The following is a 23,046-nucleotide window of genomic DNA, read 5'->3' on the forward strand; positions in this document are numbered from 1 at the left end:
CCATTGTCTTCAAAATTAAATACTAATTCGCGATAGTTTTTCTTAATGCGGCACTTAAGAAATTGTTTGACTCTACTTCCTGCTGAAACATTTATTGAAGAAGAGTATAAATCCCATGGTGTACTATGTTTGAAACAAAAAATAGTTGTACAATTTGTTGTTGACAAATAAAAAATGAGTTCGAATTTCAGCACAATGGAGAGCACACTTCTAATTAGTCTCGTTCTCCCTTGAAAGAGAGCATGAATACAGTGCTGATTTAGTATGCTTATTTAACACTTAACATTCATCTACATTCCAGTATGTGTCGGCAGGACACAGTGCTGCTGTGTAGTGGTCTCTGGCTCAAGTGTCGTCTTCTGCCCTCTGCTGACTTTACTGGTGGCTTAATTGAAGAGGGTAGAAACCCCTTGAGCGAAAAACACCCCTCTCACTGAATTGATGCTTGGTAGAATCCACGTATTGAAATTGCCGTCAGTCAATAAAACCGTAAGTGGCCCAGCCTGTGCAAGTTTCACAATTTAGCACCTCAAGGACGGCTCGCTTTGACTTGGCTCGTCACAAGAGAGGCGCTATGGGGATAACCAGTGCCTTAGTGTGCCTGACCCTCTTTGTGGCAGTAGCTGCCGTTTGTGGGTGCATCAGTGGTCTGCTGCTGGCGCTGAGCGGTGCCGTGGTCGTGCGTGTGGTGAACTCCTGGGTCCTCACCCGCGCTCCCCGCGTCTCCCTGCGCGGCCGGACGGTGCTCATCACGGGATGCGACAGTGGCTTCGGCTTCGAGCTGGCGAGGCGTCTGGACGGCATGGGAGTCCGGGTGCTGGCCGGCTGCCTGCAGCCAGACGGCGAAGGGGCCCGCGAGCTCGCGAGCAAGAGTAGCGACCGCCTGCGCGTCCTGCCCTTCGATGTCACGAGCGACGAGCAGGTGCAGGAGGCACATGCAGCCGTCACCCGCATGGGTCGGCAGGCAGGTGAGATGCGGCCGCGCGGGTGGACAGGATGCTACAGAGCGCGTGATAAGTTGCGTGCATATTTTGATCCTTTTTGCTGCGTAAAAGTGCAAATAAAACCAAAGTTCACGCCGAAAAAAAAGTGCTTTAAAAGTTTTGGGACCGCATGCAGATGAAATGTTTGTAGGACATTAAATTTAATATTGAACAATAACATTTGACAACCAATTATCAGGTTCCAGCTACAATTTGTTCTGTTCCATGATGCATATACATACGTCTACAAATAATGTTTTTATATTATCACGAGCAATAACGGTTGGGTAGCAATATATTGCACGTATCTCGGGGATTAATTTCTCGCTCGATATTTTTCAGAATACTGCTAGGATGGTGAATAGTGATTGTCAGCATAATGTGTGTATGCTGAACTTATTTTGCACTGCACGTAAACGTTTCATCAGGGAGTAGATAAACTATCCCGAGTTATTATTTAATTTGGAAATCCATGGATGCATTGTTTTCAAAATTACAGACAAATTGCATGTTAATAAACTTAGTGATCATATGAACCTTATGGCGGGCCCCCCAGGTCCCATAAGCCCCCGGCTCTCGCATAAACATCTTATATATAAAAGTCTCTGCGCACGCTAGCTTGCGAGGGATTTGGCTCTAAAACGGTGGGGGTTATGTCGAAAAAAAATTGCCAGGCAGCACGCCCTAAGCCCCGTGCTTTATATTATGATTAAGTTAACAAAAACTTTGCTCTTTTTCACCAATGGGTTTGAAGGATGGTGGAAAGTGGTCTTGTTAAACTATGCCTCTAAAACTGAAAACTACTCACCTGCAGTACCTCTATTTAAATACACTTTCGAAAAAAAACACACTTTGTTAACAGTACATAAAATAGTACGCGTTTTCAATGCGCTGTTCATATTGTAGCAAGCGTTTATACTGTACCAGTGTTACTCTACAGAGTCGTGGGTCGCCGTTCCTCTTATCCGCATTGATACGAGCGGTATGTGGGGACTATGGCTTAACCGCAAAAAAAACCTATCTGCACAGATGCGGACAAGGTTATCAAACAGGAGGAATTAACGGTGCAACGAATCTCATCTGTTAAATATCTGCAGGTAATAGGATTGTCATCGATTGATCCTGGCTGCAGACATTGGTAGGTCACAAATAATAATGAAGATAAGAGAGCAGTTTCACTGTATTATGCATAACGTTATGACAAATAAAGGACTTAAGTCGTGTAGGCAGTTTGAGCAGCTTTGGATAAGACTTATAATCCTGCCCATATCCGAACATGGAGTGCATTCGCTTGTTCAGCTCTTCTGCGCATTCGTCCTCGCCGCTGCGCTTGGACACAACATGACAACAGAATAATCCGTGCCAGGTGGGACGCGGCGTTTATGTGCGCGGTGGCACGGAGTCGCCAAAATAAATTCATTCATTACGATTTTGACTTCCGTTTATTCAGGGCCCCGGGGTCCCGCCATAAGGTTCATACATGTATGTTAAAATTATTTCACACCGTACGTGGCCAACCGTACTAATCCGAGGTGCGGGGGAACGACAACAAACTAAGCACATAAAAATGCAGTCCGCAAGAAATAACCCACTGCCACTAGAGCACAAGGCACTTTTATCCAGAAAAATCATGTAATAAATTACTTCTGAATATCTAGTGTGCAACACTGATGTATTTTATTAGAATTGTGTAAACATTCCTAAGGGCAAAAGCTACACAATTCCGTCAATTTCTAGAAATTCAGCCCATGAAATTCCAGCAAAAAGTGAAGGACTAATCCTATCAACTTTTCTCAGATGTTTCCTCATTAACCACACCTGACATTTGTCCTGCAGCCACCTAGAATTTGTCCAAAATCAAGTAAGGCTTCGAAATAATCCCTGAAAATGTATTCTCGCAGCTTATCTTTCTCTCAGAATTTAGTTTGAAGTCTAAATAACCGTTCCTCCCAGCCAGCCAGCAAACATTTTTTTCTTATATAGAGCCCCACCTCTCTCCACCTTTCTCTTGCCTTCTCTGTACTGGAAATCTAAATTATTAAAAATGTGTCCGTTTTTTCTATTCCCCTTTCCACAATGTTATCCCTCCCTCTTATATTCCTCTCGTCCCTCCACTGTATCTCACCCACCTCCCTTTCCCCTATCTCGCACCTCTCACCCTGGCTCTCCTTATTCCCACTTCTCCCTGAATTCACTCCCTGGCCATTTAACATCAACGGCGATCTGGATATTCGACCCCCTTCGCCAACTCACCACCAAGCCACACCGACTCGCGTGGTGACTGGCATCACGTAGGAAGGCCTTCATCCCTCATTGCATTTACAGAGGAATGTATATCATTATTATTATATGGGTAAGCCTATTAAATAATACAGCAGCAACACTATATAAACTGAGTATCTTGAAAAATGGTCAACTTCACATTTTTAACGATTAGGCAGAACAAAACAAACAGTGGACAGCAAACGTACATTTTGCTGCTTCATACCATTTATTCTTCCATTACTCAGACCTGTGGGCTGTGGTGAACAACGCGGGCATCACACATCTGGGTGAGGTGGAGATGTGCAACATGAACACGTACCAGCGAGTGGCCAACGTGAACCTGTGGGGCACCATCCGCACAACGATGGCCTTCCTGCCACTCGTAAAGGCCAGCAAAGGTGAGCACGCACTCCTTCTTTGTTGGAACTTAACAAAGGTATGTATCAGAGGAGCCTACCTGGTATTGGGGTGTTACGGCACAACACGCAGGTTGATGGTATTGCAGTAATTATTTTATCACACAGGGTTATGGTTTTACAGTGCAGCTCACACACAAATACAGATACACTAACAGATACGAATACATTCACACACAGACAAGGAAACAGAGATGCAAATAAACACTCAGACATGGAAACACACAAATACAAGGATACTTCAAATGGCCTTACCACACTTTTGGGGCAGTATTGATAGCGAGCACCTATGAAGGCCGGAACAGCACATGTGGGAGTGGCCACCACCACGCCCAACCGCCTTTGTATCCCTAGTGGCAATGTGTACACACCGCACCAGGTACTCATTTGAGGTTGAGTCTGTCTAGGGGATGCCCAAGACCAGTTCAGATAATCGTCGCTGGTGGTGGCATTGAGCGGGCATCGAAATCGGGCCTCTGGTTTCGTAGCACAGCATACCAACACAGACACAGAGAGATACGCACAGAGACAGACATTCGCAGAGTTGGGTAAATTCTCGTCACGGATTTTGGTGCCATTTGTGGTCAGGTTTCTTCTGAAAAAGAGCAATATAGGTGAGTTGGCCTCAAGTAGTAACTTTTTTTTAAATAAATTGGGAAAAAAGTGTGTGCCGTGGAGTGAAAAAGGTTGAGAAGCACTGGAATTCACACCACCAGCGTGACTGGCGAGCATGGATAAGGTGACCTTCAGTTTGACCACGTTTTAGCTTTCTGGTCCAGACCATTTTACGCACGAGTGGGGGACTGCATTGTTGTAATTTATTATAAATTAATGCAAGACTAGTCGTTATATCCATCTTGTTGTTCAGATGAAAAATATTTGGTGTCATATTATTACAATTTTTTTTACAATGTTTACGTTTCACTATTTTGTTCTGCGATCAACCTGTTGTGGATCGTAATCCATCGTTTGAGAACCGCTGGTGTAAATCATTGTAATTTACTGCCTGTTCCACCAAATTCCATGGTTGATCTAAAAGTATCAGGAATTAGGATGCAAATGATTAATTTCACCAAAGTGAATGGACAACACTGAGCAGTAAAACCTTAACCTTAAACCTTAACTGGAATCCTTCTACTCTTTGGTTCTTTCGGTAACATCACGTAGGTATAAAATAAATTAAATCACGACGTTTTGGGCGCGATCATCAGGTAGATTCCTGCAGTAACGAAAGCTTCAAATCAAGACTTAACTGGAATACTTCTATTATTTGGGTCTTTCGGTAAAGTCACGTAGAAAAGAAAAAAATAACAAAAAACTACAACGATCGCAATACAAGCAATCGTCATCAGGTACAGGAATGTTAACAAATATTAGTAAAAAATACAAGGATGAGTAAATGTTTATATTTGTACAAATGGAATTGTTGTCTTATCCATCGTTTAATTATCTGCATTCTTGCCTCGTGTTTGATGTAGGACGGATCGTGAACATGTCCAGCATATCGGCCCATCTCCACACATCTTTCAACAGTGCCTACTGTGTTACCAAGAGTGGCGTGGATGCTTTCTCCAACTGCCTGCGCGTAGAAATGAAAAAGTGGGACGTGAAGGTATGGAAATGGCATTTAAAGACCATTCACAGCATTTATTCTGTGCCCGTTATAAATGTAGCTTCAGTCCCATCAACTGCAGGATTTTCCGTGTGTCTTTGTACACAAGCCATCGTGTGAAGTATATTCCTATAAATGTAACTTACCTTATTTTAAACAAGCCTGAGCCAGAATCTACGTGGAATGATCCAACAAGAGGATGGCCAAGCACTGCAAGTACACACAGCAGTATTTAAATTGATCGAGATAAATCTATCAATCAAAATACTATTGTTTGTATTTATTGTACATGATGTATAATTTATATTATTGTATTTTTTTGTACAAAATAGCCTTGAGGTTTAAGTAATTTCAGTTGTGCACAAAACACAACAGTTGATAACTATCAACAGATTATCATAGCTCAGTGGCTATTTATCATCATGAACAAATACTGTTCATACAGGCAAGTGTCCAGGAACATGCAGACACCACTAACTATCTTCAAAGCAAATACTTATTTAGAAGCTACATTGTACCACTAAATAAGATAATGCACAAGTTCCCAACAAGTGCTTCTCATGGTCAACAACCTTTAATTCCAATTTGAGTTCATGAAGCATATCAAATGTGACTGCATTTCAAGACTAAAAACGCATCAGAGTATCCCAGCAGAATAAATAATGTCACTGTGAGATTAATATTACGTTTTTTTGATCAACAGGTTGTACTCATAGAGCCAGGAACCTTCATTTCCCACACAAATATCATGCAGAACCAGGACACCAAGAGCATTTACAGGAGTCTCACCGAGAGCCAGAAGACACAGTTCACAATGGAGTACATTGACACCTACATGAAAGCATCGCAGTCCTTCCGCAAAATCGAGTGCAAGAACCCTGGCCTGGTGATTGACGCAATTGTGGAGGCACTGACAGCTGTGAAACCTGACACGTGCTACCTGGTGTGCTCGTTCATCGAGAGAGCCATTTTGTTCCTGCTGAGGAACCTGCCCACTGCGTGGACAGATATCATATTCACGAGCACGTTCAACGAGAGAAAGCGAAGGAGCATCCTGGCACGCAATTGCATGCTCAAAAGCGAAGGCGGGCTCTCGACTGAATCAGAGCACCAGGGAATTGGGAGCACGTCGTGAGACCACGCAGTCTCATGGAAAAGCGATTTCCTTTTGCCTCGTGAGTGTAATTACACAGAGATATTTTGAATGACCAATATGTTTCAAATATATAGAAATACTCATAAAATTACACATTATTACAATGCGTGAGATTTATGGCTTTGAGATTTTTGGCAGCTGCATTACCTACAAAAATATCCAAAGTACATATTTTATTTAAGGGTAGCTATCTTTTTTACGCAATATCCATCACTTGCTGTTGAGAGTAAAGGAAGATCTCGCTTAGTGCGACCCCGTAGAACGCTGATTCGTTATCGCACTCTTTGTCGTGGATATATTTTTTACTCAAAAAATTGTAATCAAACTTTCTAAACAGCACTTAGAAGTGAGAATACGCAGCAGCCCTGGCCAAGGAAATGTATCCGCCACCATCGTTCGCTCAGCCAATGGGCAACGTAAGCCGAGCCAACCAGATCCCACCCCCACGATTAAATTGTCACGATCGTATTCACGATGACATTTCAAAAACATCGATTTGTTTAGCCAGATGAGAACTCACGAGACCAGGATAGTCTTGGGCTCCACCTAAAAGAAACCTCGCCAAACTAAATTTAGACTGAGGGCATCACTAAGATCACAGAGGTCCTGGAGCTCTTCGCTGGATTGGGAGTGCAGTCGGTCCGCCAAACTCATTTCCCACTGCTGCCTTGTAGGATTACTGTAGAATTCACTCATGAGTATTGTTCATACAACTCATATTATTGTCATAAAGTATAATTTTATTTATAAAATGTTAACCATCTCTATTAGCGATATCACCAACACTCCAATTAAGCTCCTATATTTCTCAAACAAAAGAAAAAACGCTGTCAAGAAGTACATTCAAGTAGCGCCCACTTCCCCAGGAACAGATCTTGAGCACTAAGCGAGGTCTGCCTGGAAAATTGGAATTTTAAATAAGCAGCTATGATGTTTTGAAGTGCTTGCCTCTTTATTTAGATGTTTCATATGCATGTACACTCCTTAATTGTAAGATGCTACTTAAGCCAATTTTAACGCAAATTTTCACATTCAATGTTTTCTGTAGTACTTTTGTTCATTGAAAATTAAACACTTTTATTACTTTACCATAATAAAAAAAAAGGTATGAATACGGTGCTGTCGTCTCAGTTGTGTTTTATTTTAAAACCGCCAAAGGCAAATGGCATGGGAAACATCAAGTGATTTAGGGCTTGATTACAAACGCAGGCCAGAGCCACCTCCCGTGCAGCTTTGGCAAGCATGGGAAGTTTGGGACCATTATGCGCCACATTCCGGCGGCTGGGACATTGTTCTGCTCGCGCGCAAGAGGGACGCCTACTCCCTTTTGTGCCCAGCATGCCGCCTCCTCCCCATGGTAACCCTAATATCCCTGTCAGCGTGAAGTCGGCTGTCTCTGCGGGAGAATCATTGCAAGGCAGCACCTTTGACGCTGCTTTTAGTGCAACTCAAATGATGGGAAGGTCCTTTCTTGGCCCTGCTTCTTCACTGCTGCTCCTGTTTAGCCCAAAAAATGCTCTGACGGTTAAAACTGGTTGGAAAAGCTTGTTTAAAAAAAATGTCAGGTGTACTGTATTTAATAAACCATGACCGTGTTATTTCCGTTCTCAAAAAAAAATATGACTTGCAATGACAAATTACTAAAATAAGGAATAGATAATCTTGTATGAACAATCATTTAATAAATGTCTTGCACTAGTATAATTTACAAGATAAGTAATACATTCACGACCGATATTTGCCTGCATTAACTGTGGAAAATGAGTTGTCCCTAAATGATCCATAATTTCTAGCGGAACATTGATTTGAAAATGCTTTTGATACTATAAAGTACCGTAGTTTAAATATTCATGCCTCAACTAATACTGTCGTAATATTACCGTATGTTTATGAGTAACAAGGTATCTACTTTGTGTGATGATCTGTTACTTTTCAAAACCTTTGTGTAAAATAATATCCTGAGCCAGGGCAGACATCCATGATTGAACCAGAGTGTCGTGTGTAGCGAACCAATTGTATTAGCCCACTCGCAATGGCTGCACATTAAACCATCGGAGAGTATGTAATTTTCACATAAGTTGACTTGCTTCAGCTCTGTAAATAAAATAAGTTCATGAGCTTGATTATATTCTACTCTGCCGCATACCCCCCCCCCAAAAAAAAATGCTTCAAATCGCTTTAAACTATTGTCATTGTAGTGCGTATTTAATGTGGCGCTGAACTCTGGTGTTCTCGGAGAAAACATTTATACTGGTAGGAACCTCCTGGTTACACCAGCCCACAGGGGATTATTGTGTCCATCCGTCGTGAATCCAAAAATGGGAGGGGTGGGGCTGGGTGGAGAGGGGAGGGTGGGAAAAGGCTGGGTGGGGAGGGTGGGGAGAGGCTGGGTGGGGAGGGGAGGGTGGGGAGGAGCTGGGTGGGGAGGGTGGGGCTGGGTGGGGGGTGGGAGGGGTGGAGCTGGGTGGGGAGGGGAGGGGCTTGTCACCCCGTGGTGCCCTTATAAAACTCAACGTTTAGCCTACTCACGCCGGCTTGTGCCCGCCCTCACAGTCGGCCATATTTGCGGAATACACCACGCCGCCGTTGACCCTGGCCATTCACAGAGCAACCCAACGTTCCTACCAGCTCCCTCCGCAGGAATGTGTTTAAAAAGTCTATTTAATTAAGTAGAACGTGTTGTCTATATTTATTCAAAGTTGCGCATTTTTACGTGACGTCACATTTCTCAACCTCCCCCCAATCGTCACAGATCGTCACAAATGTCTGACCCCCCCCTCCCCCCCAGGTGCGTGACGTCATTTATAGACGGCCCCTTATTTTACCAGGTCAGGCCCACTGAGCTATATATCTCTTTTTCAGCAGTGACGTGGCCACAAATGATAACTCAACGAAGTGGCTTACCATGTGCACATTTATAGGAGCCAAATACTCTATACACATGTTTCTAATTGTGGAGGGAAAAGCCGGAGGACCCGGAGAAGAATGCATGCGACCACGGGGAAGAGAACATGCAAACTCCAAATATACAGGCGTCAGTGTTGGGATCAAACCCACGACCTCCCGTTAACCAGGCGAGGTAGTTAACGTCTCGCCACCGTGGCGCGCCCTAATTGGCTGGTGGAGCAGGAGTGCTGATGTAATTCCTAGCAACCACTGACGTGCGACCATCTTTTGCACGATGGAATTTCGGAGCATATGCGAATCGCTTCCTGTTGGGATTTACACAAGTTTTTTCTGTGCTCAGGCCGCAGGTTTCCGGTGTAACCAGCTCGCCCCTTATCCCTCTGCTCCCATGATTGTAACGAGGGGACAGGCCGGCTAAATAACCACAATAATAGACGAGTTCAGTGGCGAAGAGTGAATACGCTGCGTTGTGTTCTGCCCCTCCTCTTGAGGATCGAGTGACTCTACTACACCAGAGAGTCGTGGAAAGGCAACTCTGTATTTCAAAGTGTTCAAAGGGGCTTTCGTGCATCTGTAATTATGACCAGATGTACAGCAATTACTCCATCGTTACACAGCACCTCACTACTCAATCCCTGGACTGTGCAGTATCCATCCGAATCTCCATACTGATAACACCTGCGTATCATGTGTAGGACTCTTACTGACGCGACAACTTCTTTGTCTTTCTCGTTCCTTTTATTTCGCATATAGTTCACATCTCCGACAGCATCGTTCAATGTTCCTCCATACTCTTCAATGTACAATTCTCCATCAGCCCCAGTCGATGTCCCTCCGTTCGCTCGCTCTGCTGCTTCGCTCGCTCTCTCTCTCTCTCCACCAAGGTCCGTTACTCCGCTGCTTCGCTACGCTGTACTCGCTCCGTCCTTGCTACTCTGTCCGTACTCTCTATATCCACTGCTACCGTATACTGTATTCTCTTTGTCCACTGCTACCTTATACTATACACTCTTATCCACTGCTACCTTATACTATACACTCTTGTCCACTGCTACCTTATACTATACACTCTTGTCCACTGCTACCTTATACTATACACTCTTATCCACTGCTACCTTATACTATACATTCTTGTCCAGGCATCAACTCCAACGCTAACTCCAACTGCGGCTCCAACAGTAACAATGACTCCCGTATCTCCATACGCTCACTGCCTTTATCCCCGAACCAATCAGCCCCAATGAATTATGTCATCCCCCGCTTCGCTACTCGCCCCCAGCCTCATGTGATCCTGTTATCGTCGCCACCCCGGCGCCAGTCATCAACCACTCACCCTCTCGACCAATCACCGGCCTGCGTCCTCAGTTACCCTTAACACCTATGGCGTTTCTTAATGACCTCACCCCTTAATTGGCGCAACAACAACTGTATGTCCTCAGTTGGTCCCACTGTTCGCTGCACGCTCGCATCGCAACCAAACGCGTGGCGCGTGTAATTTCAAGTCCTACACATATATAATACACATTTAACATAAAACATCTGAAATATTTACAAAACATCTTAAAGAAACATCCAGACTGCCTTCTAAATACGTTATCCTAGTCACAGCCATTTTGATAATACTGCACAAAGTAAATATTTGCTTGGATAATAAATGTTTTCATACATTAATAAAATGTCAATTTAGAAAATAATTGTAATCACCATAAATGTATAAGGCATACTATTCTATCTTATATCTGAATCAGAACAATTTCTACCAAAATACAAAGATAATTCTGCCTCACTCCATCAGCTCTGTTAAAATAAAAGCTGCTGGTTAGGCATTATAAGCGAGTTTCTTTTCCACAATAATATATCTATCACTCAATTTAATCAACCATCACAAAATGAACTATTTTTAAATCCTTTATATTAAGTTCGCGTGCTTGCTTGCTTGCTTAGGACCGTGCAAATCTTTCGGTCGTTTTTTTAACCCACTTCCCGTGATCCAATCGAGCTGACATTTTCCACACAGACTCGTTGTGCCAGACAATTATTGTTTGTGAAAAAAAATTCCCAAAATTTTACACTTTTTAGGCAAAAAAAATTATTTTACATATATTCAAATAGAACGCATTCATGGCTTTGGCTGAACGTCAGAGTGTAAGAGCCCAGAGCGTAACCCCTCCACAGGCCGTGGCGGAGTAGCGCAGTTGGTAGCGCCCTCGCTTCCCATGCCAAAGGTCGCGGGATCGATCCCCGCGTCCTCCACAGGCGAATATATTTTTTAAATCCTTTATATTAAGTTCGCTGCCACGCATATAAAGGATTTATAGTGAAAAACTTTGTTTTTACGGGTTTACTTGTTATCACTATAACACTCTAATCACCTTCCCATTACTGTATATCCACTGAATGAACTTGAATTTATTAAACTAGACAGCGTATTGGCACTCGTATATTCAGGGTGCTTCAAAAAATGTGAACACTTATATAGTGTTCATGGAAAAAGAACGGATAATACACTGTAAAATAACAAATGTATGTTAATAGCTTCAAAAAGTCAAACAGTCTCCCACATGTTCGCCATCATTGTCAACGCGTGCCTGGAATCTTCTCCAGGTGGTCTCCAGAGCCCGGAGGCACATTTATTGCAAATTCTCAGAATTGTTAACATTTTTCTTGAAGCACCCTGTATTTAAAATTCAACAAGTACCACGATGTTAACGATGCCATCTTGTTGTTTTTGTTCAACTTTGGCGGGATTAATGACACATTTATATTTACGAGATCTAACCCCCCCAAAAAAAACGATATGGACAATTCGGGGTGTTATTTATTCCGTTAAGCCCATACTGGCTACACAGGCAAAGGCTACAACAACTCTGGAAGGCAGAGTCGGGAGAGCAAAGATAATATTGGCAGAGGGAAAGAGAGGCTACGGTTGTGTATGAATTGGGGAGCTTAAGAGAGAGAGCGCGAGATGGTTAGCTGCAGCCTAAAGATAAATCAAGACCGCTGCATGATTTGGAACATAGGTTGACAAAAGGTGGAGCACAGGGTGAAGCGAGTTTTATCTGAGGAATGCGACTTATGGAGCAGGTATTAAGATAGATAAGCCGCACCCTAACCACAGCCACTTCAGAAATGTACACGTTTTGTTTCATTAAATGGACGCCCATGGAAATAACAGATAGTATTCTTTAACCGAGTATACTTGATAAAATACGAGAGCGTTACAATATCAATTATATACAATCTTACTGGTTTCTCCTGTCCCAGAATGTAAAGTTACACTTTTTCCTCTTAATGTATGTTGAACTTATTTTGCACCGTAGCCAACCGTGCTTATCGCATGTGATGTAACATCACCTACAACCACTAGACTGCGGCCTGAAACCTATACACTTCATATTAAAACTGTATGGCATTTAACTCCATTGCCTGCATTACCAGCCCACGTTATAACTAAACTCGCTTAGCGTGATGAAGACCTCATACAACTAACAGAGCCACACGCCAGTGGCGTTAGTGTGGTTGGTATGTGGACCTGTAACAAGGAATTAAATGGGGACCCCTTTCCACCTTTCCCCCCTATTTATAGCTCGGTGTTTGGCCCCTTTGGGCCCATGGACCCCCGTGTAATTGCACCACCAGCACGCTCAAAAGTTTCTCCACTACTTCCCACAAGGAAGCCCTCTGGGTTTCTTGTTGAACTTTACAATGCTCTCACCACTGTTACGCAACTAGCACGCCTCCTGGTGACAAATAAAGGAATTATTTGTGAACTAGGCAGAAACGCCACCCCCTTCACTGTAGAGTCTATTGCAGTCTCTTCACACACTTTAATATGTTCCAACCCATAGCTGTCAACTCCTTATCAGTGCCTACCTTATTACAGACCAATTGAGGCCTTATTGGTTACCCTCATAAATATTAACGTTCACCCTACAAAGTCCCATCACAAGGGAGAAACACAAACAAATAGACACAATTTCTTTGCCCGTATTGAAACGGCTGTACGCCGTATGGACCTGAAAACTGAATTTCCTTGTACATGAATACGGGCAAAAACCGTATGGGTTGACAGGTATGCAACCAGCGTAAACAAGAACCAACAACACACAATGCTTGGTTTGCCGTCTTCTTCTTTCGCACTGTAGGAGGGAAAAGCAAAGAGTGTTGAAACGCGTTGGAGTTGACTGCTAAGTTTTGGTCAACCAATCCAAGGCGTCAGTCGAGACGCTGTACGGATTTCCCCAGCACTGGCAGGATGTTTGCATGGGTGTCGTGGTCGTCGGTGATTTTTTTTTTATGGTTTGTACTTCACCACAACGACTTAAATTTCGATTTAAAGCTTTCGTGACTGCAGGGATTCATCTTCTTGGTTCTTTCGGTAAAGTCACGTAGAAGGGAAATAATAAAATAATAAAAATAAAACATTATAAAATAATTCTCACGACGTTTCGGCCACAACGCAAGCAGCCGTCCTCAGGTGAAGATCAGGTCTGTCGGGGAGACAGCGTTTTCAGACTTTCAGACGCTGTCTCCCCGACATATTATTGTACAAAGAAGTTTCGTTTTCAGGTGCATACGGCGTACAGCCGTTTCAATACGGGCAACATGTTTTCTGTTTGTGTTTCTCCCTTGTGATGGGAATTTGTCGGATGAACGTTGATATGTACAAGGCCATGGGGTGACCAATAAGGTCTGAATTGGTCTGTAATAAGGTAGGGCACTGATAAGAGGTTGACAGGTATGCAACTGGACCTCCCGTTATAAGATACGCAAAGTATCGTGTGATGTGCTTTAGTCGCCAGACTAACACACATCACAAGGGTTCCTTGTGGATTATGAAATACACTGAGTTCATACGAACTCTAAAAAGGATACTCTCGAATGGAATGGTGAAAGAGTCTGGAGGAATGACGTATTAGGGTTATGCTTGAAAAAAACAACACAAAGCGATGTAGTCGAACACATTCTGACCAATTAGCCTCACCGTGGATCAATGCGCTGATGAATTAAGTTTTAACGCACGTAAGCATACTTCTACTAACTTACTTTTTTTTAAGGTGGGTCATGGCAAATACTCTCAAGGGCATTGTATAAGCTCGGAGCGAACGACAAAAAAATGACAACACCTCTGCATACCGAACCACACTGTTTGAGTTGGTAGATTCCACGCGATTACGAACCCCAACCACCCAAGGCGCATTCCGCACTTCGACCAAGAGAGAAGGACGTGCTCTCGTACAAGCGCACTTTGTGACGGTTGCGCATTGAGAAGCCATCCCAAAACAACGTCAGAAACCCTCTCAAGAGTCAATTCGTGTTGACACTCGACAGACACAAGGATGGCTGGAAACAACTTGTGGCTGACCGTCGCCGCGGGCGCGGCATCTGCAGGCATGTCGATGCTGCGCGGATCCTATGAGATGGTGCTGCTAGTGGCAATCGCCCTTCTCGTGCGCATAATCATAATCGTGGTGAAATCGGTCCTCACCCGCGCTCCCCGCGTCTCCCTGCGCGACCGGGCGGTGCTCATCACGGGATGCGACAGCGGCTTCGGCTTCGAGCTGGCGAGGCGTCTGGACGGCATGGGAGTCCGGGTGCTGGCCGGCTGCCTGCAGCCAGACGGCGAAGGGGCCCGCGAGCTCGCGAGCAAGAGCAGCGACCGCCTGCGCGTCCTGCCCTTCGATGTCACGAGCGACGAGCAGGTGCAGGAGGCCCATGCAGCCGTCACCCGCATGGGTCGGCAGGCAGGTGAGATGCGGCCGCGCGGGTGGGTGGACACAGGAGGAGGCTGGGGCAGTATGGTTGTCAACTTTTTCACCGATCAAACTGTCGGGTGGTCCAGATGCTTTGTGACCCCCATTGAATTCTCCAAAACTGATTGTTTTTTTTTTAAGTACGTTGAACACGTAGGCTTTCGCGACCAATAACTAAGGGGGTTTTTGGGGTGGCGGGGGGGGTTAGATCTCGTAAATGTGTCGTTAAACCCGCCACCACCCAACACAGCCAATTAGTAAGGGTTGTTACGCGATCGAACAAACAAACCCTCTTTATTATGGACTGTTAAAGTAAGGTTTATTCAAAACAGAAATTAATATGCCAAGCAAAACATGTTCGGGGTCAATAAATTGGGTGTCGCAAGACATCTTGATCACGACTGTGCGTTTAAACACAATACCACGAGATCGTAATACAAATACATCTCTGGCACCTGAACGTCGACGCCAATTCCCCAATTTCGGATTTGCAACCCTTGGCCATCCAACAAGCTAAGCCTTGTTTAAATGGGAGATGTTTTCAGATGTCAGTACTGTACTCAACTGTGGACAAATTGCTTCAATATGCATTGTGCAAGATATTTTGTTCCTGGTCTATCTGCTAACAGAACAAAGTGCAGTCCATTGTATCGTGTATATTTTACAGCTCGTTATCGGTCCACTGTGGAATGGCCTGCACTGCATCCACGTGTCGGTCACAGAGGCTGTTTAGGCAATGCTGTACTTCAGTCAGCTTCTGAAATTAGTGCTTTTACGTGATTATAGGCCACTGCATATTTAACCATGGGAGTACTACAGTATTGCTAAATAAACCATGACGTAACGTGTTCCAGTTCATAATAATTCATAATAAACGTTTTTGGGTGAGATAACGTTATTTATAAATGTGTCGTAACCCTCCACCACCCGACACGGCCAATCAGTAAAAAGAGTGTCACTTTGACAAAAAAACAAATAGTTCACTACTTGAGCCCGCCGGTGTGTTGAAGAGTGGTCCAGTTATCACAGTACCGTACGTGTGATTGTGGTGTCGATTTCCAAAACTAGCAGTAATTTGAGGGCACAAAGTGACCAGAGAGAGGTAGCACACTGGCTCCACTAAGGAGTGCCTTCACTGGAAAGATTGCAACACGTGGAAGCCATTGTTTTTGTGCAAATTAAAACCTGGTACAAATAAAACATTAAGTTCAGGTCAATAAAAAAAAATCCCATGCAGAATTGTCAATAATAGCAATACCACTAGTGCATTACAATTCAACTGTTAACCACAACCTCACAGTACAGTACAAGTTTGAGTGAAGCTACTGGAATCCAAATCATCCAAAGTATGCACATTGTGACACGTTGCATACCCAAGTCATTTTTGTTCTCTAGTTGTGTTATAACCCAGCTACTTGTTTTTGAACCAAAAAACTTGAGTAAAGCATTTTCCATTTTTTTCCATCGATTTCAGACCTGTGGGCCGTAGTGAACAACGCAGGCATTGCACAGATGGGCGAAGTGGAGATGTCCAACATGAACTCGTACCAGCGAGTGGCCGACGTGAACCTGTGGGGCACCATCCGCACCACACTGGCCTTCTTGCCACTCATAAAGGCCAGCAAAGGTGACCTTTGATTAACTCTATTCTGTACCGTTTATGCTTGTGTATTAGCTTTTCGTGATAAGACAATGTAAAATACATTAAACTTTGTATATCTTTCGATTTAAAGCTTTCGTGACTGCAGGGATTCATCTTCTTGGTTCTTTCGGTAAAGTCACGTAGAAGGGAAGTAATAAAATAATAAAAATAAAACATAATAAAATTATTCTCACGACGTTTCGGCCACAACGCAAGCAGCCGTCCTCAGGTGAAAATCAGGTCCGTCGAGGCGACAGAGTCTGAATGAAACAGCACACGAGCTTGGAGCATATATTTAAGCTGGGCGCCTTGACAAAGGAATTTGCATATCAAGAGGAATTTAGCATATTTATGGGAAATGCAGGAATGTGATTAGTACTACATATGCATGTGCATTATGCAGGATTAACAGCATCAAAGGGAAATGCAGTTGCTGCTGCTGCTGCAGTTTCTGCTGCTGCAGAACATTCCTGCATTTCCCATAAATATGCTAAATTCCTCTTGATATGCAAATTCCTTTGTCAAGGCGCCCAGCTTATATATATGCTCCAAGCTCGTGTGCTGTTTCATTCAGACTCTGTCGCCTCGACGGACCTGGTTTTCACCTGAGGACGGCTGCTTGCGTTGTGGCCGAAACGTCGTGAGAATAATTTTATTGTTTTATTTTTATTATTTTATTACTTCCCTTCTACGTGACTTTACCGAAAGAACCAAGAAGATTTGTATATCTTGTTAAAATGTTTTTCAAGTTTGTATACATGTGTATGCAAGCATGTATCAAACTTATACAGTACTGTACTCAAATTATGTACTGAGCAGCCAGCAGATTCCTACAGACGGGTGACATGACACTCCCTCGACACCACGGACCATATACCTACTCGCCACTGAACGCACCACACTGCCATTCTGAAACAAGGTAGACTCAGCCAGGCAGCATCGAAGATTGGTAGAAGCACAGTTGCGAGAATGCCATCATCTTGAACAAGCAGATCATGGAAGGCCCCACCATCGAGCCATCGCCACATAATTGGCTACCTTGCATCATTTAAAATAAAATCGGCCAAATGCAATGCACTCTCAAAGTGTAAACATATCATTAACAATCCACTGTGAACATTCTCCAAGTGCACGAGTGGGATTCACTTGTTGCGCCTTGAAGCCACCAGCTAATTTTACAACTTAAACATCAATCTTTTGTGGCAACTCAATTAATATCCGTACCAAAGAAGACAACAGGGCATGTTCAGATTAGTTGATGCTTGACGTACACCAAATGGACAGCATTTGATTTATGGATTGGGTAAGTTAAATGTCGTGCTCATCTTCGTCACCCATATGGGCAAGCCGTATGTAAACTGGTAATGCCATTCTTGGATCGTCAATATCTGACATCTTACGAGAGAAATGTCAAAATATGAATGTTCTAAAACACGTAACCATATACTGTGGTCCCCCAGTTTACAAAATCGATTAACGAAATTTCGATTAACGATCCGCCTCCCATAGGGTCCTATAGTTTATATTAACGATACATATTCGTATTCTTTGGGTCTTTCGGTAAAGTCATGTAGATAGGTTAAAAAAAACTACGACGTTTCGATCGCAACACAAGCAGCCATCATCAGGAAAAGGGGGTTAGCCTCAAAAAGTAAACTGTTTATAAAGGTTTGATATGGGTGTAGCCCAAGTGTCAGCAGCATGGGCGGGACAGCTGTTAATGTAAGTGATGTTACTCGTAGAGGGCAACGACGGCGCTGGTGGTGGGTTTCCACCAATTAAAGGGCTGCCAAGTAATATTTGCACCTTGCTTTACACACTCACACTGTTGACGGTGGAGGTTTCTGCTAGAGGTGATGGTACTCATATAGGGTCACGACGGCACTGGTGGTGAGCTTCCACTAATAAATGGCTACTGCTAGTGGTGATGGTAGTAGTGGGCAGCGATGATCCTGGTGGTGGCCTTCCACCAATTAAAGGGCTGCCAGGTCTAAAATAGCAACATTACAGCCAGTTATGACTTAAACTGATTTGGCTACGCCCATCTCTAAACCTTTATAAACAGTTTGGCCTTAATTTAGGAGCTTTCGTGACTGCAGGAATTATTCTTTGGTTCTTTTCGGTTAAGTCACGTCTAAAAATAAAATAATAAATTAAAATAAAATAACATATTACATTTCGATTGCAACACAAGCAATCATCATCAGGCATAAAAGAAATAGCAACAAAAATCTAACTAGAAAAAAACTATAGACAGACATACAAGCAGACAGACATCACAACGGCACACAGAGAGAGGAGCAAGCTGACAACGCGGCACGGGTACGCAAGCCTGAAAATTAGGAGACAGGCACAACGAAAATTAAAATTAATTAACCTAGTAAAATATCGAAATGTGACTTAACCGAAAAGAACCAAAGAATAATTCCTGCAGTCACGAAAGCTCCTAAATTAAGATTGAACCACTTCTACGGGGAAGTTTTAAACTTATCCTTTTTCTTTCTGGCTATTTGTTCTCTCTGCCTGTGTGCTCTCCTTGGAATTTTCACACTTAAAATTCTAACTTAGCAAATTTTGAAACACGTATTCAACCAGGATATGCGTTAATTGTGTGTTAACCGACTCTCTGTGTTGTATTACATCACATTTCGATATTTTGCTAGGTTATTTAATTTTCGTTGTGCCTGTCTCCTAATTTTCAGGCTTGCGCTCCCGTGCCGCGTTGTCAGTTTACTTACAATAGGGTACGTTGGCGTGCAGTCTTTGATATGCTTGATTCTCTCCGCCCTCTCCCTCTCCCCATCCCCACCCCCTCCTCTCTATATTTAAGGGACCGTCACAGAAACGACCCCTCTCTTTGTGCCGATGTGTGTCCTCTCTCTGTGTGCCGTTGTGATGTCTGTCTGCTTGTATGTCTGTCTATAGTTTACTAGTTAGATTTGTGTTGCTCACACTTAAAATTCTAACTTAGCAAATTTTGAAACACGTAATCAACCAGGCTATGCGTTAATTGTGTGTTAACCGACTCTCTGTGTTGTATTACATCACATTTCGATATTTTACTAGGTTATTTAATTTTAATTTTCGTTGTGCCTGTCTCCTAATTTTCAGGCTTGCGTGCCCGTGCCGCGTTGTCAGCTTGCTCCTCTCTCTGTGTGCCGTTGTGATGTCTGTCTGCTTGTATGTCTGTCTATAGTTTTTCTAGTTAGATTTTTGTTGCTATTTCTTTTATGCCTGATGATGATTGCTTGTGTTGCAATCGAAACGTCGTAATATGTTATTTTATTATTTTATTTTTAGACGTGACTTAACCGAAAAGAACCAAAGAAGAAAAACAGTTTGGCTTTAGAGGCTAACCCCCTTTTTCCTGATGACGACCACTTGTGTTGCGATCGAAACGTCAGTTAGTTATTTTCTTTCAATCTACGTGACTTTACCGAAATACCCAAAGAAGATTTGATACATCTTCGATTAACGATATCTTTACAATATCACGCCGCTGCCAATTTCGGCCAATCGGAGAGCTCCTAAGTGGACTCGGCACACCTCAGCCAATCAGCAACACCCTTTTGAGCGTTTTGAGCAACTGGCTAGCTTTTCTTCACCGATGGTAAGACTTTAATTTATGCTCTATTTATGCACCTTTCTATTCTATTTATCGATGTTTCTATTAATATTAATGCTTTAATGTTTTTATAACGTTTATTAAAATAAACATGTTTAAATATTAGAAACTATGTTTTCAGGGTGAAAAAGGTCAATTTCTGATCGCCTTGAAACAAATTAACCCATTAACATGTATTTCTTATATTCAATCAACGATAATCTCAATTAACGATGCTTTTCGTGGAACCAATTAATATCGTTAACCGAGGGACCACTGTATCGGATGAAAAATTAAAATGAATGCTTTCAATATGTTTCCTTCGCATTTCCATGTTCACGTTGCACGTGTGATGCAGGGCGAATTGTAAACATATCGAGCATATCAGCCAGACTTCCCTCCGCATTCGCAAGCAGCTACTGCATCACCAAGAGCGGTGTGGAGATGTTCTCAAGCTGCCTGCGACTTGAAATGCAAAAGTGGGACGTTAAGGTGAAGACCACTTTTTAAAGTGTAACATTTGGGGCGCATTAAAGTCACGTGCACGGGTTCCAAACTTCAGTTTTCCTTCACCAACACATGCGGATGATTTGAGAGACACTGACAAGATGAAAATAAGCATACATGACATTGAAAATACATAAATTATTTCATGATGCATATTTTTATCGTGGAGGTATAAAACCCTAATTTCCAGTGTAAAATTATAAAACACCAAGCACAAACATCTGTAGGCATCAATGTCAAAATTTATCAATCTTCTTCAATGATGTAAAATAAGCATTTTTGCATATTCTATGACTTTAAATAATTAAAGTTGACAATTTGATATTCTTTGGGTCTTTCGGTAAAGTCACGTAGAACAAAATAATTAGCAAAAAACTACGACGTTTCGATCGCAACACAAGCAATCGTCATCTGGAGAAAAAAGACGGGAAAGCTGCTGAGGCAGGCTGTTTTAAAGGTTTGAAATGTGTAGCCCAAGAATCATAAACGAAGTGGGCGGGGCTAGTGATGTCAAAGTGAGAAATTAGCATGTCAATGTAAGATCGCAGAGCCGCCGTCACATCGAGGGCACGAGCGACGGTAGCTGTGTTAATGTGGGACATTTAACTAATGTAAAATCAAAAGTCGAAAATAACTACTAACATCGGAAGGTAGGATGAAAACATCACTGCCAGTTATGACTTAAGCTGGTTAATAACGTCCTTCCAATGATTGATCAGTTTGTACCCATCTTCTCGGTTGAAATTGTGTCTATATATCTGGATGGCTTCATGAACAAATCTTTGTTGATAGCCAGTGGGTTTGCAAAGTACCTTCTTCTTGGAGATATCAATTTCGTGAGCCCACCGCAGTAAAACAATGATCAGCCACGGCCGAGGTATTGGTCCTACCGTGTTTCAGATCTGCCTTATACTCACGAACATGGTCTGAGACATATCGCATAGTTTCCCCAATGTTACTGCCGCAGGCACAGCTTAGTTTGTAGACGCCGGGGTAATGCATGTCAGGAATCACATTCTTCACAGATGGGATCAGATCACGAATTTTTTGTACTCGAGAACCTGGATCTTGTGTTTGCTCATGATTTTAGAAATCTTTTTGGTGACCCCTGCTATGTTTAGCAAGGTGATGGTTTGGCATGACTTACCTCAACTGTATGCCAAAACTGATAGATCAACAGTCTAGTATTTTCTTACGATAAAGCATTCATCATAAGATGTGCAAGACTCGAACAGAACATGACGCAAGGCAAAGTACTCCGCAAACAAATTCAAAGAAAATAACATAAGCATGCTGATGGTCCGTGTCCATACATGTTGTACCTTTACTCTAAACGTAATATAATTGCAAATATTCTCTTCACAAAATTACCTGCAGTGTTTTTCAAATTTTATTTTGAATAAACAGTCAATCCACTGCCAGACTGAAGGACGTTCGACTGCACTTTACCACACTGGTCATAAATTCCCCAAAGAATAATTCCGTTGGTATGCCATTTTAAACGTGTACATTTTTTTTTATCAACAGGTGATATTTATAGAGCCTGGGAGCTTCCTTGGCCAAACGAAGATATTGCAGAACATGGACTCCAAGAGCATTCACAACAACCTCACAGAGTGCCAGAAGGCACAGTTCACCCTCGAATATATCGACACCTACTGGGCTGCTGCACGTGATATAGGTGCCTTCAAAAACAGGGACACCGGCCTGGTAATAGACGCAATCGTTGAGGCGCTTACGACGAATAACCCAAGTGCCTGCTACCTTGTGTGCTCATTCGTGGAGAGGGCCATCTTGTTTCTGGTGGGCATCCTGCCCACCACATGGACAGACTACATGAATACGAGCAGCTCCTATGAGAAGAAGCGGAGGAGTATCCTGGCACACCATGCTGCACGCAGTAGCAGCATGTGACCACATTCATTGCTCGAGCAGCATGCTCATGTAGTGGGGGGGCCATACGTCAAAAGCTTGCGGTTTTTAATGGATTTAGTGAGGTCTATAACGATTAACCATGTTGTAGTATTTCTGGGGTTTATTTTCATATTCCGTACAAATTATAAAGGACAGTTTAATATTACACAAGATGTTGGCGGTAAAATAGTATTCCTGAAAGAAATAAAAAAATAATGGCATATTTACACCTCCAAGCCCAGTTTATTCACCAGTTTATCACTACCACAAGATCCAAGATGTTGTGA

The 23,046-nt window shown here is 43.0% G+C and overlaps 1 protein-coding gene across 3 annotated transcripts; it reads left to right on the forward strand.

Moving 5' to 3' along the window:
* Positions 1 to 487: 487 nt before the first annotated feature.
* LOC144719850 (D-beta-hydroxybutyrate dehydrogenase, mitochondrial-like) lies at positions 488 to 22,982 on the forward strand. 3 transcript variants are annotated; one of them, XM_078596108.1, is made up of 4 exons: positions 488 to 968; positions 3,494 to 3,646; positions 5,143 to 5,276; positions 5,980 to 7,551. In XM_078596108.1, exons 1-4 carry the CDS (start codon positions 575 to 577, stop codon positions 6,409 to 6,411), a joined length of 1,113 nt encoding a protein of 370 aa, XP_078452234.1. In that variant the 5' UTR covers positions 488 to 574; the 3' UTR covers positions 6,412 to 7,551. The 3 variants fall into 3 exon arrangements, with proteins under 3 accessions (XP_078452234.1, XP_078452237.1, XP_078452235.1); XM_078596111.1 differs by lacking the exons at positions 3,494 to 3,646; positions 5,143 to 5,276; positions 5,980 to 7,551 and adding exons at positions 16,567 to 16,719; positions 20,697 to 20,830; positions 22,373 to 22,982 and having other exon boundaries at positions 495 to 968; XM_078596109.1 differs by lacking the exons at positions 488 to 968; positions 3,494 to 3,646; positions 5,143 to 5,276; positions 5,980 to 7,551 and adding exons at positions 14,536 to 15,087; positions 16,567 to 16,719; positions 20,697 to 20,830; positions 22,373 to 22,982.
* Positions 22,983 to 23,046: the final 64 nt, after the last annotated feature.

The sequence above is a fragment of the Lampetra planeri genome, chromosome 7, assembly GCF_965212315.1.
Source record: "Lampetra planeri chromosome 7, kcLamPlan1.2.h2, whole genome shotgun sequence".
Classification (NCBI taxonomy): Eukaryota; Metazoa; Chordata; class Hyperoartia; order Petromyzontiformes; family Petromyzontidae; genus Lampetra; species Lampetra planeri.